The 18,717-nt window shown below is 40.7% G+C and overlaps 1 protein-coding gene and 3 long non-coding RNA genes across 5 annotated transcripts; all 4 read right to left on the reverse strand.

Annotated features, from left to right (window-relative positions):
* Nucleotides 1-650: 650 nt before the first annotated feature.
* On the reverse strand, nucleotides 651-1,873 carry LOC144462506 (uncharacterized). Its single transcript, XR_013490785.1, has 4 exons — nucleotides 1,799-1,873; nucleotides 1,662-1,716; nucleotides 1,321-1,415; nucleotides 651-1,223 (listed from the first exon to the last, which is right to left on the reverse strand). It is a non-coding gene; the product is annotated as an uncharacterized LOC144462506 (long non-coding RNA).
* Nucleotides 1,874-1,974: 101 nt separating this feature from the next.
* LOC144462548 (B-cell receptor CD22-like) lies at nucleotides 1,975-12,175 on the reverse strand. The gene is made up of 4 exons (XM_078166614.1): nucleotides 12,026-12,175; nucleotides 10,232-10,591; nucleotides 9,924-10,136; nucleotides 1,975-2,255 (listed from the first exon to the last, which is right to left on the reverse strand). The coding sequence occupies exons 1-4, from the start codon at nucleotides 12,078-12,080 to the stop codon at nucleotides 1,975-1,977; spliced, it is 909 nt and encodes a 302-aa protein (XP_078022740.1). The 5' UTR covers nucleotides 12,081-12,175.
* LOC144462509 (uncharacterized) lies at nucleotides 3,398-6,635 on the reverse strand. The gene is made up of 4 exons (XR_013490788.1): nucleotides 6,513-6,635; nucleotides 6,338-6,398; nucleotides 5,215-5,387; nucleotides 3,398-5,071 (listed from the first exon to the last, which is right to left on the reverse strand). It is a non-coding gene; the product is annotated as an uncharacterized LOC144462509 (long non-coding RNA).
* Nucleotides 12,176-13,506: 1,331 nt separating the features above from the next.
* Nucleotides 13,507-14,879, reverse strand: LOC144462505 (uncharacterized). 2 transcript variants are annotated; one of them, XR_013490784.1, is made up of 4 exons: nucleotides 14,740-14,879; nucleotides 14,603-14,657; nucleotides 14,259-14,353; nucleotides 13,507-14,161 (listed from the first exon to the last, which is right to left on the reverse strand). It is a non-coding gene; the product is annotated as an uncharacterized LOC144462505 (long non-coding RNA). The 2 variants fall into 2 exon arrangements; XR_013490783.1 differs by lacking the exon at nucleotides 14,740-14,879 and having other exon boundaries at nucleotides 14,603-14,693.
* Nucleotides 14,880-18,717: the final 3,838 nt, after the last annotated feature.

Raw genomic sequence — 18,717 nt, forward strand, 5'->3', positions numbered from 1 at the left:
GGGCTGGAGGATGGTGGGTGCCCTGCCCTACCTCCTGAGCTACAGCCGCCCCACACATAATTTGATGGACAGGTAGGATTTCGTATCGACACACATTGGGGATGCGATGATGTTGACTAGAACTATACTTTGATGGGCTTTGGCTTGTTTAGGTGGTTCAGTTGTGGATAAACTGTGTGTAGAGAAGTCCTACATTCAAATTAGAAAAAAACAAAACAAAAAAGAGTCACCCTATGTTTAAAAAAAACAGCCAAAAACCTACCTGCATGTCTAGATACCACTGGAGGTAAAAGAGAAAATGTGTCTATTTATAATTTGGGTGAACTGACCCTTTAAAGCAGACAGTGGAGGGAGCACTCAGAGTGATGAAGCCTGAATGTGTCACACTGAAGCTTCCCCACTAGAGGACAGTGAAACATCACAGATACTGAATCAGCACCCTGAAACAACACTTTACCATCCATCACTGGTTGATGACTCAAATTTAAATTCACTCCTGGTTCATGTTCACATTTTATCAGTAAAACCTTTGGCAGTTTAAGTCTTGAAAAAAAGAAGCTGATTTTTCACAATATATTTATTATGTGGAATTACATGATAACATTTTCCATAACAAATTCAATGTCTACACTTCTGTAATATAACTGTACAGGTAGAAATAAGCTTGCATAGTTTAAGCAGTGAGTTATAAGTCAGTGAGTCACACAGCACCTGACCATCAGCTGATCTAAACTATAAATCATGTTTGACACCTCGACATGATTCAGTTCAAGCTGCCAACACCACATTCTTCTAAACGTTGTGCTACATGCTGCTGCTGACTGCCTGTGCTGCTGACTCCTACCTGCTGCTGCTACTGAAAACTGACATTAAGTTAAAGGCTGAATGGACCTAACAGGTACAGGCCCAGGGGCTCCAAGGCCTCCATCTACAAAGTGTCACTCAGAGTAACACACACCAACCAGGAAGGGACTAAAAATGAAGCCAAGCAGACACACAGAAACAGAAAAAGAGGCAAAGTCACAACAAAGTCTGTGTTTTGATCCAGTGTAGGAGAGGTGGTGAGGCCTTTTGCATATCTGTGCATATTGTCTCATAATGGACCTACAAGTAAATGTATCCACTTCCCCCACATCCTCCACAGCCTCACTCTCCACACTGATATTTCCATGTGGTACTACTTTGTTTCCATCAGGTGAGTCCCGCCTCTGGTTCAAGTGCATCTGAAGACAATCACATAAAACTTGTGTAAAGTTATGGTTGGAACTGTGACTATAAATCTGAAGTGGGCCTGTTTTATTTGATGCAGGAGGCTCTAACCTGACTGGACTTCACACCAGGTCTTCCTGCTCCTCTGTGTCTTCTGTCTGTGCTGCAGCGTCTGAGACGTTCTCATACGCAGGACATGAGTCTAACTGATGGAGAGAGACCACAAAATGAGGCTTATTCATGAAACCTGCATATATTAAGAGTTTTATTTGATTTCATTGATTTGCTGAAAGTTTGTTTTGGCCAAATTCTTTACTGGTTCCTACTCAGCAAGTTGTGTTTTAAACATGAATTTGCTTCACATCTTCATGTTCAAGTGTTTTTATGAGCCAAGTTATTAGAACTGTGATATAGAGGAAGTTTTGTCAACAGGGCCTCTCTTTCTCTCTCACCTCTATCTCTACAGGTTTCTGTGGTTCAGTGGTGAAGCTCAGAGTTTTCTTCTTCCTGGATCGAGTCAACAACAAACACAGAAGGTTAGAACAAAATAAAGAGCAGTGACTGAACTGATGGATTTTTATTGTCTTACCTCGTCCACAGACTCAGGAGAAGCAGAAGAGTCAGCACCAAGACCACCAGAGTCAACCTGACGATATTCATTACTGAATGATGTAGAAATATACACAGATATGTGATACAACTCATTAGTAGGATTATTTTGATAAATCACTTTGCCATGTCAATCTGTCTGTTAGTCAGTCAGTGTCATCTACCTCTGACAGGACCTGCCACAACAGTCAGATGTAAGGTGGAGTTATGACGTCCTCTTGTGTTCTGGGCTTCACAGTAATAATTCCCACTGTGTTCAGCTGTGACGTTAGAGATGGTGAAGATCTGTCCTGATGCTTTTGGTGAGTCTTCATCCTCCTTGTACCAGGTGTATTTAGCTGCTGGGTTAGCATCACTGCTACAGGTCAGATTCACTGAACTGCCCTCCACTATCTCAGCAGAGGGACTCACTGACACAGAGGGAAGCTTTGGAGCATCTGGAAAACATAAAATAATTTAACCAACATGAATATATATTCATGTGTTGTGTTGAATAGAGTTAAATGTATGCTTGTGGAAGTATTGGAAACTTTAGAGGTAGTTTTGTGATTGAAATTTGACGAAGATAAATAAAGCATTTATCAGTAGCACATTTTTTTTATACTGAACTTAATAACTGAATATTTTCATAAATATGATCTGTTAGTTGTTTTTTTTAAATAAGCTGTCTTAAATTAGTTATAAATACCAGGCTACATTTTTGGCAACGCAAACTGCTAGTACAGGAGCATCATCTGTAGGAAGCAGGGTTGATGACAGGACAGAAGCCTGAGGTGGTGTTTTGGATTACTGATGATTTGAATCCCCAGAACATCATTTCAGATCTGGGAGCCAACTGTTAATAAAACTACCTTTTCATCATCTGCTGTAGCTGCTCAGTGAACTGCAGCAGCAGACTGTGAATGTGAAACAATCAGAGCCATCAGCCTGGCTGGGTAATAAAGCTTTAAAATGTAGTCATTAGTTGCATGATGCTTTTTGAATTAGCAGTGTTTTACTCACATTTTACATCTGTAGAGATGTAATTAGACGACCTCCTCCCCAGCTCGTTCTCAGCTTTACAGTAATACTCTCCAGAGTCAGAGGACTGGATGGAGCTGAAGACAAGCTGTGGATTTTGTCTCTGAGGATGATGGTGTAAATGTCCACCCTCCTTGTACCAGGTATATTTAGCTGCTGGGTTAGCATCACTGCTACAGGTCAGAGTCACTGAACTGCCCTCTACTATCTCAGCAGAGGGACTCACTGACACAGAGGGAAGCTGTGGAGCATCTGGAGGACAAATAAACATGCATTAACCTTCAACTGAGAATGTTATCATAAAACATAATCAGTTTTGTATGTTGATGTTTTGCTTCCTAAAATGAATCAGGAAGAAATTAAGGAAAGTAAAACAGAATACATTCTCTTTTGTTTTTAATGTTTGATCATTGTCACTGTCCAGGGTGCTGATCCTGGAGCTCACTGTCCAGGGTGCTGATCCTGGAGCTCACTGTCCAGGGTGCTGATCCTGGAGCTCACACTTAACTGTGGTCATTTTGAGTCTCCTCCTGGTTGGTACATGTTAAATAAAGTGACATTTTGCAGGTGAAGGCCAGAGGCCCCCCCGGACACTTTGGGCCCCTGGGCCTGTGCCTGGTAAACTCCTTCAGTAATCCATGCTAAATCTGAGAGGCAGTCCAGAGGACTCCTGTTCACTTCAGTAAGCTGCTGCAGGTAATGCAAACAATCAAAGGGAAACAATGCAGTGCTGTTTAATCAGAGCAGAAGACAAATGAGATGTTAAAGGGTTAATAACAAACACAAAAGACTGCACAACAAACACTGTTCAAATGACCTATTACCAAAAAGACACTAACTCATCAGGCCAAACAACACGAGTAAGAGGGGAAGAAAAGAAAAGATCTTAACTGCTATGATGCATTTTTTTTTAATTAAGCGAGATGAAACAATAAAGCACAAGTACAAAATCTAAATGTAAATACATGGGGTTAAAAGTACAAACAAATACAAAACAAAAACACTTCAGATATGTGTATGAAGAAGACAGGGATGTAAATAACTCATGAGCCGGTGCAGTGTAGAGATAATTCACAAAATAAGCATAAGGATTCTGATAAATGACACTTAACTCAACAATAAAACCAGCTGTGTTCAAACTGGTAAAACATAAAATCAAATAAAAAAGAGGAAACAAGGAAAACATGGTAAAGATATATTGTATACAGAATGAGAGAAATGTACTTGACAGGATGATGGAAGTTGTCTGTTATCAGTAAAATAGAACTCACTACTAATATCTAGTGGCAACAGTTGGAAACTGCAACTATCAGCAAACACATGTTCCCCTTCAACAGGGAAGCAGCAAAATAATAATATTTAATAAGCTGTAACTTATAATACATAAGAGATCTCAGGTGTGATTTGTCACCACGGAGACATTTTGCAGTCCTTCCATGTCACAGTTTAAACTTTGAGGTCTGCACTGCCTCTCTGTAACTACATTTACATGCACAAAATATTCTGGATTTTTCCTTTTATTTAAAAAAAAAGACAATGTTCCTACTAAACTGTTCATGTACATGGCTAATGAAAATGAATATCCCACTTATATTCCTGTAAACATGCAGCCATGCAGACTGTCAGTGACAATCAGGGCCCATATTCTTAAAGCTTCCAACGTACAAAGAGTTGCTCCAAAGTACAAAATTGAAATACCAAGAAATTTCTAAAAATTGTGACGTTTTCTCATTTTTCCTTGTAACTTCGTAAAGATGAAAATTATTCACAAAGCATCTTAGCCCTACTTATGAATCCTCCTCATGCCAGTTGATCTTGAAGGCTGAAATCAGGTGTGATCAAATGAACCACACACTCATTTTCAAGGTCTCAGTAATTATCCCATAATTTTGAAAAAGCAAAAGTTGTTTTCTTGTGATAAATTATCTCAAGAATCAACATGCATTAAACCAAACAAAATAATGAACTTGTGATCTTGATGTAACTGCATTAAAAAAAATCTCGGCTTCTGTAGTACGTTGAATTCATGAATTTGAGTTTCTCTAAGATGTAAAATTGTCTCTTTGTACATTCTTGAGACCCATCCTGAGAAATGTGTTTTAAAAATCAAAAGTTACCCGATTATGTATCTGACATATCAGATTGTAAATGCAATGCCTGCTGTGGTCATCTGGTTTTGTTGACTGTGCTGTACAATGCAGCTGGATCCTCTCCACCTCCCCGACCTCTGGTTCTGTAGATAGTATCAAATAACATCATTCTAATTATATACAAACAAACTAACAATAGAGAGCGGGAAAATGCAATGCATTCATTTCACAGTTATGTCATTTTACTTGTAGTGAGGATAACGTTGGTGTGTAAGGAGCTGCTCACCTCGGGGCAGTTCTGGCACTGTTGAACTTGACGGTAACGTACTCAACGTCCTCTCGTTGCTCCGTGTGTCTGAGGGGCTGAGCTGGTCTCATGTTGTAGTAGAGAGGATCTGCCTGGTTGTTGGAGAAATGGATGCTGGCATACTGAAGGTCACCCTGCTCCTCTGGCTGTCTCTGACCAGGTAGACATCACAGAGACAACATTTATTTTAAATAAGGCAGAGGATTACAACCAGGACAGAAAAAGTCAAAGCAACAGCAGCTGTTGTAATAATGTGTTTAATATCACTGCTTCACCAACATGCTGCTGTATGACAGAAGAAGAGGAAAGGACAAAAAGCAGGTGAGACTCTGAAAGTACCAGGAGTTTAGGCCCCGTCCGCATGTGTGTGTATATATATATATATATATATATATATATATATTTTTTTTTTTTTCAGAAATGGAAATTTTTGTCGACATTTTAAAAAAGAAAATTCTGTCCACACAATCTTTGTTCTACAAAATATCTCTGTTTACTCAAGAACACAAAAACGGCCCAAACACTTGTCAGCATTAGTTATCTTTGATGGTCTCCCCCATCACAAAGGTGATGATCTTCAGGGATGTTGCAAGCTACAATGGGACATCAAGAAAAGCAGGTGGCTAGGTTTAGGCTACAACAGCACATGATTTGGCTCTACATTCATACAGGAAGCAAACACCAGGTTCCTGGGTTGAAGTCCAGGGTTTATTGGAGCCATCTATCACCCCACCCACCCACTCTATAGGGACTGTCCAGCTCCTTATATCACATCGTTACTGGCAGCATTTCAAATTGATGCTGTCTGGCGGTGTACCATTCCCCCATGACAGGTGCCGATTGGATGCATTATGAACTGAGTTGGGGAAAATATCCGCTAAGAAAAAAAAAAAAAACTGTAAATGTGTAGACAAGACCTTGGTCACATCCAAGACAAGAGACGAATCAAAGAGAGCATGATAGAAATTAACATCTGTGAAGAAGGATGTGAAAAGAGCAACATGAGGTCCCTCTCAGTCAGATGAGTGGTTGACTCAGCAGTGTGAATGAACAGGAACCAGAATTTATTTTGTTCCTGAATAATAAACGTCACTCTTCTCACCTGTTCCCTGTTGTCTGCTCTCTCTCCAGGCTCAGACGAGTCCCTGGAAGCTCTCTTTTTTCTGGTCCAGAGAATCAATCGAAAAAAAATAAAAAATCATTCAAAGTTTTAGGTGTGACAAACTGACTTTCAGTGATTTAACAAACAATGATTCGGTCAAAACAGAAGTGCTCACCTGATCCACAGGAACACAGCGAGGAGTATGACAGCCAGGAGAACAACAGTGATTGTTCCAGCAGCTACTAACTTCCCTGCTCCTGAGGAACTACGATCTAAACAAAACACAGTTAATCAGGGTGTTACAGTTACACATACATTCAAACCAATATATATGTACAGTAATAAACTGCTATAGTCCAGTATATAGACCCAGACAATTCAATGGTCTAGGTCTACAAAGTAAATGGGCATAAAATCTGTGGGCATGGAAGGTGGGTGCTGAGAGGGCTGCAGCACCCCCTATTGACAAGAGGTGGAACAACACAGTCTGTAAATAGCTGTTTTACCAAAACTATTAGGCCATATGATTTTTTTTATTTTATTTTGAACAGCATATGATAAGGTGCCTGTCAGAAAATACATGAGGAAAAAAATAGTTAAATTGTGCAAATTGAATTAGCTCCTCCAATATAACATGACAGTGGCATCATGTTAGATCAAAGTGTAAGGTTCGGGGTCAGGTCATGGGGCAGCTCAACTTGGGGAGTGAGTTGTGGTAGGGAGAGCTTATTATTGGCAGCTGAGAAAAAACAGAAATTTGACCAGGACAGTTTTGGAGCTGCTTTTTAGATCCATAAAATATTTTGGACATGAGGGAATTCCACTGTACAGCATATCCATCAGGATGGAGTGTTATAGCAGCTAATGATGGAGCGACAGACATAATGTTATGAGTTGCCCAGAGGACACGAGAGGCATCAGCAAACACACAACTGGATGTCTGCCACCATTCAAGAGGAAATATTAGACATTTTGGCCCATGTAGTCAAGAGACAAATATTGTCGAGGCGAGAGAGCGCACATTCTTTGGACAAACAGAACCACCAACGAAGTATATCCGAGCAGTTTTCCTGAAGCTCCTCAACCTAATTGTCAGAATAGATATTTGCGTTGTACGTCTCTGCAAAGCACGCACATATGTACCATTTGTACCCTATTATGTAACAGATATAATGAAACTTTACATTTCAACAATGCTGTAGTTAACATGTAGTTGAGTCTGAGTGCAAAAACCACTTAGTTATGGTTGGGGAAAGATCATGTTTTGGCTCAAAACACCAGCTGTTGGTGGCACAATCACTGCAGGAAATGCTGCTGATGTCTCTCTAAGAACCAACCACTTTTGTTGTTTGTTGCTCTCAAACAGTGGTCCCCAGCTGGCAGATGTCTCGCCTACAGCCTCCTACAGACTGTGAGATTTTAGCAATCTTATAGGTTTAGTGTAAGCTACACTGTGTGACATGGATCTAATAAACTTTGATACAACATCAGGTTTGATCTATGCAGAGAGTACGATGACAGCACCTACTAAATCACAGGCTACAACGTACAATGCAATAGCTTCCCATACTGAGTCTGCAAGGATGCTGCACAGGTTATTACTTCTCCAACTGTGGAGCATAACAAAGGCAGTCACATTATTAAATCAGCTGAAGTTTTGTGGGCGCTATATACTGCGGCGTGTCCGTGTGTGTGTTTACTAGCTGCTAGTTGCTATTATGAACAAGACAGGTGACAAGACAGAGGCCTAACGCTGCAGTGGATGTGTTGACATAAGCCAAATAACACTGGAACAACTCCTGCTCTGAGTGCAAGGAAATGATGCACATTGAATCAGTGATTACTGTACTTAAAACTGCAGCAGAACCCCTCATAGAAACACCAGCAAACATATTCTTGAACCTTTTACTGATAGAACACAGGTAATGAAGATGATGAAATTCCTAAGAGTTCTTCATTATGTAACAAAGTGAAAACATAATGACTAATGTTCCACTGAAGAAGAAATCTGGACTGTTCTCTTTCTCAGATCTCTGACTTCCACATAACTGGACCACACATTCATTTCTCTGCCTTCTGTCCAGAGGATACAACTATGAGGTTGAGAGACGTCTTAAAGTGCCTCTTCCCCCTATCAGTAATATTAAGGTCAACTAGGTTTCCTGCCCTCGCTGAAAACATGAATGCAAAACTTACCTGCCACAACAGTCAGATGTAAGGTGGAGTTATGACGTCCTCTTGTGTTCTGGGCTTCACAGTAATAATTCCCACTGTGTTCAGCTGTGACGTTAGAGATGGTGAAGATCTGTCCTGATGCTTTTGGTGAGTCTTCATCCTCCTTGTACCAGGTATAGTTAGCTGCTGGGTTAGCATCACTGCTACAGGTCAGAGTCACTGAACTGCCCTCCACTATCTCAGCAGAGGGACTCACTGACACAGAGGGAAGCTTTGGAGCATCTGGAGGAGAAATGAGAGACAACTTATGAATTTTTGTTTACAGACCAGTTTTTAGGTATGGACTGCCACAAACCAGGAGGAGCAACATAATTATTGTGATTACTATGTTATTCACCTACTTCAGACATTGTGAGACAGGCTGTTGTCTCCTCTATAAAGCTAACTGGCAGGATACAGTAACCAATAATAGACCTGTATGTGGAACTTGGCCACACATTACCTCGTCATGACCCTTTTGAGTGAAGAAACTTAGTGCCCTCCTACATGGATTACCAGAGACCCCCCCTTCTCTTCCCTGCCACCAATCATTTTTGTCTTAAATCCTATAAAGCAACCTGTAGCAAACCTATATAGAACAGAACATCTGAGAAGAATAGTAATACAGCTCTAGAGTTGGAAGCTCAAGACCTCCTTCGAAATTGTTTTACTCAACCTATACCTCAGTGAACTGCAGCAGCAGACTGTGAATGTGAAACAATCAGAGCCATCAGCCTGGCTGGGTAATAAAGCATTAAAATGTAGTCATTAGTTGCATGATGCTTTTTGAATTAGCAGTGTTTTACTCACATTTCACATCTAAGATGTAATTAGATGTGCTCCACCCCAGCTCGTTCAAAGCTTTACAGTCATACTCTCCAGAGTCAGAGGACTGGATGGAGCTGAGGACAAGTTGTGGTTTTTGTCTCTGAGGATGATGGAATAAATTTCCATTCCTCTTGTGCCAAGTATATTTAGCTGCTGGGTTAGCATCACTGCTACAGGTCAGAGTCACTGAACTGCCCTCCACTATCTCAGCAGAGGGACTCACTGACACAGAGGGAAGCTTTGGAGCATCTGGAGGAGAAAAACATGAACAATTAATTTGAAGATGAGTGTGTGTGTGTGTGTGTGTGTGTGTGTGTGTCTGTGTGTGTGTGTGTGTGTGTGTGTGTGTGTGTCTGTGTGTCTGTGTGTCTGTGTGTAACTGTCCAACATTTCAGCAGCATCACTGTCATGTCTACTGATGATCTCTGGTTGGTAAATTAGCTAAATGAGAGCATTAAACAATTTAACACAGACGTGTCAGTGCAATGGCTTAGAGGCTCCAGCAGATGGTGATATAACAGTAGAAGACTGTAAGTAAACTCACACACTGAAGGAGAGGGGAAGTTCTCACATCCTTTTACAGCACAAGAATAGCTGTCTGCAGAATCAGAACTGAAGTCTACATAAGGAGATGTGCCTTCTTTTATTTTCTGTCCATTCTTGTACCAGATGTAGGAAGTATGATCAGGTAAATAACGACTGCTGTGACACTGAAGGGAAGAAGATGAAGATGATCTGCTGACCTTGAGGTCTAAGTCTGTGTAGAAGGAAAATAAATATTAATTGTATTAATACATACATGCAATTATGCATTTGAATGTGAATTGTTAAATATTCCAGTGAGGATGTTACCTGCGACAGACAAAGTGACTCCAGGTTCACCAGTATAAGCATTGGGATGGTTTGTTATGAACCTGAACTTGTACACAGCTGAGTCACTCTCTCTCAGGTCTGTGATTCTCAGAGTGCAGTCAGTCTTTATCTCATCACGGTCATACTGCACACGACCTAAATACTGTGGGTCATCTTTCAGATACACATTCGCGACATTCTTCTTTTCAATAAACCAGAATGCTTTCTCAACTTTGGTATCAGGGCCATTTATTCTGGATGGGTATCTGTAGCTGCAGTGTATTTCCACTGTTGATCCTTTTACAGCACAGATCTCAGTAGAGGTGTAAGTCACTCCCCAGTCATCCTGACCCTGTATCACTGTAACACAGAGCACATCAGGAACCACAATCAAAATCAATGACTTCAGTAAACAATCAGTCAATAAGACAAAAAAAGTACTGATGTGATTTGGGGAAAGATAACCTGGACAAACTTTAAAGTACTCAATTATCAGACTGATCATCTGCAGTCATTGTCATTAAATGTTCCACATGATGCATCTAACTAGAATATAGACTTTTTTGTGTGTTTCAACTTTGTTCAATTCATTTAAAAAACTGTCAAGAAAATGTCAGAAAAAACATCAAATTAAAAGTCTTCTTACACACTAACTGGAGGCTGACATTCCTGCTTTTAGGAGGCTGTGGTGCATTTTTTAAACCTAGCAAGAAGGTAGTGGTTTCCTGTTAAACTAGACATGTCAGCATAGCTTGTCAGAAACGGGGCTAAAATATGTTCCAAGTTTAGACATTTTCAAAGGAGTCACTTGAACTCTCACCTCAAGATATCTAAATGAAAATGGTTTCTATGGGAACCCACGAGTCTCCCCTAAACTTCAGAAGGCTTGTTGCCAGTAAATGTTTTGCCGTTATAAGACAATGCACATCAGGTAATTTGCATCATTAACTGTGAAATCAGAAACCAAAGTATATCAGTGTGCAATTCCTTAACTCTCCATATTGACATAGTTTTCATCTAAACTATAAACTACAACAGCAGAATAGAATTCCTGAAATTCAGTTATCGCTTTTAGTTTTGGTGTGTCACACCAACATTTCAGTGGCCCCATCTGACCACCCTTATGAACACTTTGTGGGCGTGCCACTGGTGGTAGTACATACTGTAAATATTCACAGTGTTTGCACAGTTACACAGTCAGTGCTAAAGAAGAGTGGAAGACGTGCACATGCTTTCTAGAGTTAATCTCTGGCCTGGTTGCTGCTGAGTGTGAAAACTAAAAATAACTGCAGAGCACTGAGGCGGAGGAAACTGTTTACAGCACCTCTGATACAAAGATAAGATAAAAGCCAATCAGTACTATCGACACAGAACACGGAAATATCACACTGTACTCATACAATACAGAAGGATCTAGCAGGGTTTGGTGCAGATGATGATACGATGATGATATTTGAAAAGTTGAGACAATATAACTTGATTTCACTGTGAGACCAATATCCCTCCAAAACACTTCACCATGATAAAAGTAGCTGCAGATAGAAACTAACTGTCGGCCACTTGAGCTGTCGCCTCTGCAGCCAGGGTCGACTTTAGAACTGATTAAACAAACCAAGACCCTATGCATATGGGCTGTTTCCACACTTGCACACAAAAGTAATATTTGTCATGTTTCTGGGAAGCTTTCCTTTCACACAACTCTGATCCACTTATTTCCACATGTGACCTTCAGTCCCACATTTTCCCAGATTCCCCTCTTTTAATGTGATGAATGTAACTGTAGATCTACAGTACCTGACACAGAGAGGAGGAAGACGACAAATCCTCTGGCTGCTGCAGTTAGACTCATAGCTGCTCCTCTCGTCTCTCTGTGTGAGACAATAAAACCTGTCAGTAGATAAAATAATGCTCACAGCAGGTAAACAGCATCAGTTACATCAATAAACTGTTTCTACTCACAGTGAAGAAGGGCGTCGTCAAAGATGCCTTTCCTCTGTTGTCAGTGAGCAGAAGTTAGATATCAGGATGTTAAACCTCTTCATTTCCTTCCTGGTTAGATTATTAACATTCAAGATGAGTCGAATTCAGTGGTCGGAAGGCTAGAGAGGCGTTACATGAATTCAAGTCTGTTTACTAAATAAATACCCACAAATCGACAAAGTCGGGTTGTTTTGAAAAATTTAGTTTAAACAATAGAATTATGATATCAAAGCTGTTTTGCTGCAAACATCCGACCGACACCACAAGAGAGCATTCATAAAGAGAAAAGAAAAACAGACAGACAGTTCATGTCTATGTGCGCCACAGGATGTCACACAGTCTGCAGCTGTAGTGACAGAACAGGAACGTATTCAACCTGTGAACCATGAGGCAGTTTTATTGAACAGGATGGAATGAAGAGTATTAGTTAAAAGAAGGGATGGAAAATGATGTGCATTTTTGTTTCTCAGCTGGTTTCTTCTCTGGTCACTCTGTGGTCAGGTTGCTGAGAGAGGTGAGAAACTCACATGCCTGTTAGAGTTAACCAAACATGATCATGTCTTCTGACCACTCAAAGTGCTTTTCACACTATGAGTCACACTCATTCATACACACACTGATACACTAATGGCCGAGGCTACAATACAAGGTGCCACCTGCTACTCAGTTTAACACACTCACACACCAATGGAACAGCCGTATCTTGCTCAAGGATACTTCCACATGTGGGCTGGAAGATGGTGGGTGCCCTGCCCTACCTCCTGAGCTACAGCCGCCCCACACATAATTTCATGGACAGGTAGGATTTCGTATCGACACACATTGGGGATGCGATGATGTTGAATAGAACAATACTTTGATGGAATTTGGCTTGTTTAGGTGGTTCAGTTGTGGATAAACTGTGTGTAGAGAAGTCCTACATTCAAATTAGAAAAAAACAAAACAAAAAAGAGTCACCCTATGTTTAAAAAAAACACCCAAAAACCTACCTGCATGTCTAGATACCACTGGAGGTAAAAGAGAAAATGTGTCTATTTATAATTTGGGTGAACTGACCCTTTAAAGCAGACAGTGGAGGGAGCACTCAGAGTGATGAAGCCTGAATGTGTCACACTGAAGCTTCCCCACTAGAGGACAGTGAAACATCACAGATACTGAATCAGCACCCTGAAACAACACTTTACCATCCATCACTGGTTGATGACTCAAATTTAAATTCACTCCTGGTTCATGTTCACATTTTATCAGTAAAACCTTTGGCAGTTTAAGTCTTGAAAAAAAGAAGCTGATTTTTCACAATATATTTATTATGTGGAATTACATGATAACATTTTCCATAACAAATTCAATGTCTACACTTCTGTAATATAACTGTATAGGTAGAAATAAGCTTGCATAGTTTAAGCAGTGAGTTATAAGTCAGTGAGTCACACAGCACCTGACCATCAGCTGATCTAAACTATAAATCATGTTTGACACCTCGACATGATTCAGTTCAAGCTGCCAACACCACATTCTTCTAAACGTTGTGCTACATGCTGCTGCTGACTGCCTGTGCTGCTGACTCCTACCTGCTGCTGCTACTGAAAACTGACATTAAGTTAAAGGCTGAATGGACCTAACAGGTACAGGCCCAGGGGCTCCAAGGCCTCCATCTACAAAGTGTCACTCAGAGTTACACACACCAACCAGGAAGGGACTAAAAATGAAGCCAAGCAGACACACAGAAACAGAAAAAGAGGCAAAGTCACAACAAAGTCTGTGTTTTGATCCAGTGTAGGAGAGGTGGTGAGGCCTTTTGCATATCTGTGCATATTGTCTCATAATGGACCTACAAGTAAATGTATCCACTTCCCCCACATCCTCCACAGCCTCACTCTCCACACTGATATTTCCATGTGGTACTACTTTGTTTCCATCAGGTGAGTCCCGCCTCTGGTTCAAGTGCATCTGAAGACAATCACATAAAACTTGTGTAAAGTTATGGTTGGAACTGTGACTATAAATCTGAAGTGGGCCTGTTTTATTTGATGCAGGAGGCTCTAACCTGACTGGACTTCACACCAGGTCTTCCTGCTCCTCTGTGTCTTCTGTCTGTGCTGCAGCGTCTGAGACGTTCTCATACGCAGGACATGAGTCTAACTGATGGAGAGAGACCACAAAATGAGGCTTATTCATGAAACTTGCATATATTAAGAGTTTTATTTGATTTCATTGATTTGCTGAAAGTTTGTTTTGGCCAAATTCTTTACTGGTTCCTACTCAGCAAGTTGTGTTTTAAACATGAATTTGCTTCACATCTCCTTCATGTTCAAGTGTTTTTATGAGCCAAGTTATTAGAACTGTGATATAGAGGAAGTTTTGTCAACAGGGCCTCTCTTTCTCTCTCACCTCTATCTCTACAGGTTTCTGTGGTTCAGTGGTGAAGCTCAGAGTTTTCTTCTTCCTGGATCGAGTCAACAACAAATACAGAAGGTTAGAACAAAATAAAGAGCAGTGACTGAACTGATGGATTTTTATTGTCTTACCTCGTCCACAGACTCAGGAGAAGCAGAAGAGTCAGCACCAAGACCACCAGAGTCAACCTGATGATATTCATTACTGAATGATGTAGAAATATACACAGATATGTGATACAACTCATTAGTAGGATTATTTTGATAAATCACTTTGCCATGTCATTCTGTCTGTTAGTCAGTCAGTGTCATCTACCTCTGACAGGACCTGCCACAACAGTCAGATGTAAGGTGGAGTTATGACGTCCTCTTGTGTTCTGGGCTTCACAGTAATAATTCCCACTGTGTTCAGCTGTGACGTTAGAGATGGTGAAGATCTGTCCTGATGCTTTTGGTGAGTCTTCATTCTCCTTGTACCAGGTATATTTAGCTGCTGGGTTAGCATCACTGCTACAGGTCAGAGTCACTGAACTGCCCTCCACTATCTCAGCAGAGGGACTCACTGACACAGAGGGAAGCTTTGGAGCATCTGGAGGAGAAAAACATAAAAACGTTGAATTTAAAAATGAATTTGTGCGTCTGAGGATGAAGGAAATAAAGCTGGTTCAGTGTGTTTGGACACTGTCATGTCTACTGATGATTTCTGGTTGGTAAATTAGCTAAATGAGAGCATTAAACAATTTAACACAGACGTGTCAGTGCAATGGCTTAGAGGCTCCAGCAGATGGTGATATAACAGTAGAAGACTGTAAGTAAACTCACACACTGAAGGAGAGGGGAAGTTCTCACATCCTTTTACAGCACAGGAATAGCTGTCTGCAGAATCAGAACTGAAGTCTACATAAGGAGATGTGCCTTCTTTTATTTTCTGTCCATTCTTGTACCAGATGTAGGAAGTATGATCAGGTAAATGACGACTGCTGTGACACTGAAGGTAAGAAGATGAAGATGATCTGCTGACCTTGAGGTCTAAGTCTGTGTAGAAGGAAAATAAATATTAATTGTATTAATACATACATGCAATTATGCATTTGAATGTGAATTGTTAAATATTCCAGTGAGGATGTTACCTGCGACAGACAAAGTGACTCCAGGTTCACCAGTATAAGCATTGGGATGGTTTGTTATGAACCTGAACTTGTACACAGCTGAGTCGCTTTCTCTCAGGTCTGTGATTCTCAGAGTGCTGTCATTCTTTATCTCATCACAGTCATACTGCACACGACCTGAATACTGTGGGTCATCTTTCAGATACACATTCGCGACATTCTTCTTTTCAATAAACCAGGATGCGTTCTCAACTTTGGTATCAGGGCCATTTATTCTGGATGGGTATCTGTAGCTGCAGTGTATTTCCACTGTTGATCCTTTTACAGCACAGATCTCAGTAGAGGTGTAAGTCACTCCCCAGTCATCCTGACCCTGTATCACTGTAACACAGAGCACATCAGGAACCACAATCAAAATCAATGACTTCAGTAAACAATCAGTCAATAAGACAAAAAAGTACTGATGTGATTTGGGGAAAGATAACCTGGACAAGCTTTAAAGTCCTCAATTATCAGACTGATCATCTGCAGTCATTGTCATAAAATGTTCCACAAGATGCATCTAACTAGAATATAGACTTTTCTGTGTGTTTCAGCTTTGTTCAATTCATTTAAAAAACTGTCAAGAAAATGTCAGAAAAAACATCAAATTAAAAGTCTTCTTACACACTAACTGGAGGCTGACATTCCTGCTTCCTGCTGCCAAAGTATATCAGTGTGCAATTCCTTAACTCTCCATATTGACATAGTTTTCATCTAAACTATAAACTACAACAGCAGAATAGAATTCCTGAAATTCAGTTATCGCTTTTAGTTTTGGTGTGTCACACCAACATTTCAGTGGCCCCATCTGACCACCCTTATGAACACTTTGTGGGCGCGCCACTGGTGGTAGTACATACTGTAAATATTCACAGTGTTTGCACAGTTACACAGTCAGTGCTAAAGAAGAGTGGAAGACATGCACATGCTTTCTAGAGTTAATCTCTGGTCTGGTTGCTGCTGAGTGTGAAAACTAAAAATAACTGCAGAGCACTGAGGCGGAGGAAACTGTTTACAGCAGCTCTGATACAAAGATAAGATAAAAGCCAATCATTACTATCGACACAGAACACGGAAATATCACACTGTACTCATACAATACAGAAGGAACTAGCAGGGTTTGGTGCAGATGATGATACGATGATATTTGAAAAGTTGAGACAATATAACTTGATTTCACTGTGAGACCAATGTCCCTCCAAAACACTTCACCATGATAAAAGTAGCTGCAGATAGAAACTAACTGTCGGCCACTTGAGCTGTCGCCTCTGCAGCCAGGGTCGACTTTAGAACTGATTAAACAAACCAAGACCCTATGCATATGGGCTGTTTCCACATTTGCACACAAAAGTAATATTTGTCATGTTTCTGGGAAGCTTTCCTTTCACACAACTCTGATCTGCTTATTTCCACATGTGACCTTCAGTCCCACATTTTCCCAGATTCCCCTCTTTTAATGTGATAAATGTAACTGTAGATCTACAGTACCTGACACAGAGAGGAGGAAGACGACAAATCCTCTGGCTGCTGCAGTTAGACTCATAGCTGCTCCTCTCGTCTCTCTGTGTGAGACAATAAAACCTGTCAGTAGATAAAATAATGCACACAGCAGGTAAACAGCATCAGTTACATCAATAAACTGTTTCTACTCACAGTGAAGAAGGACATCGTCTTCAAAGATGCCTTTCCTCTGTTGTCAGTGAGCAGAAGTTAGATATCAGGATGTTAAATGTCTACATTTCCTTCCTGGTTAGATTATTAACATGCAAGATGAGACAAATTCAGTGGTCAGAAGGCTAGAGAGGTGCTATATGAAACATCTGACTGACACCACAAGAGAGCATTCATAAAGACAAAAGAAAAACAGACAGACAGTTCATCTCTATGTGCGCTACAGGATGTCGCACAGTCTGCAGCTGTAGTGACAGAACAGGAACGTATTCAACCTGTGAACCATGAGGCAGTTTTATTGAACAGGATGGAATGAAGAGTATTAGTTAAAAGAAGGGATGGAAAATGATGTGCATTTTTTTTTCCCAGTTGGTTTCTTCTCTCATCACTCTGTGGTCAGGTTGCTTCTGTTTTCAGAGAAATGCAGAACACTGAGAGGTGAGAAACTCACATGCCTGTTAGAGTTAACCAAACATGATCATGTCTTCTGACCACTCAAAGTGCTTTTCACACTATGAGTCACACACATTCATACACTAGTGGCCAAGGCTACCATACAAAGGTGCCACCTGCAACTCTTTTTTTTAACACACTAAGGGTCCGTCCCAATACTCACACTTCCCCTCAAAATTGGCCCTCGCCCTTGTTTTGTGCGTTCCTGTGAAGGGCTAGGGTGTCCCCAACTTTAGGGAACCCATCTCAACTGATGGGAAGACTGAATTTCCCAGCATGCATTGTGAAACTATCCAGCCAGGCGAGTTTTCCAGGAAGATGGCAGCCTCCATGAGAAAGCTGTCACACAATTGTATGCATTGTTATCTGTAAGCGTTGAGTTAGAATATGAATGCTTGAAAATCGCTAATTCACAATTTAGCCGACATGAATATCTACAGAGTTCTCCGTGAAGCCATTAATGCTGCACACATTTAGGTAGTTTTATCGATATGCATGATGAGCGTGCCTGCATTTACACAACCACTTTACAACCACTGGAGCCGGCATTTTGGAAATGAGTGCAAGAAGCCTACGTCGACGATACACAGACACAGAGGGAAGCTTTGGAGCATCTGTATATGAATATAGATCATTATAAGTTGATCAATAAATCATCAGTTAGACACCCCTGCCTCCTAAAAGCCCACTTGTTAAAAACCCCACAGCTCAGCGTGTAATGCTGGCCTCTTGTTGAAAACTTTAAGCTTGTACTACACTTCATGTGCAGTCTGCGGAGTGCCCCTTTAATGAGGATGATAAATGGTAATTAGACTTGAAAAGCGCCTTTCAAGTC

Source organism: Epinephelus lanceolatus, chromosome 3 (assembly GCF_041903045.1).
Source record: "Epinephelus lanceolatus isolate andai-2023 chromosome 3, ASM4190304v1, whole genome shotgun sequence".
Taxonomy (NCBI): Eukaryota; Metazoa; Chordata; class Actinopteri; order Perciformes; family Serranidae; genus Epinephelus; species Epinephelus lanceolatus.

Coding starts and splice junctions, on each gene's coding strand:
- LOC144462548 (XM_078166614.1), bottom strand. CDS start 12,080: ATGAGTCTAACTGCAGCAGCCAGAGGATTTGTCGTCTTCCTCCTCTCT. Junction 10,592..12,025: donor CTTCCTCCTCTCTGTGTCAG/GTACTGTAGATC, acceptor TCTGTGTTACAG/TGATACAGGGTCAGGATGAC. Junction 10,137..10,231: donor AGTCACTTTGTCTGTCGCAG/GTAACATCCTCA, acceptor CCTTCTACACAG/ACTTAGACCTCAAGGTCAGC.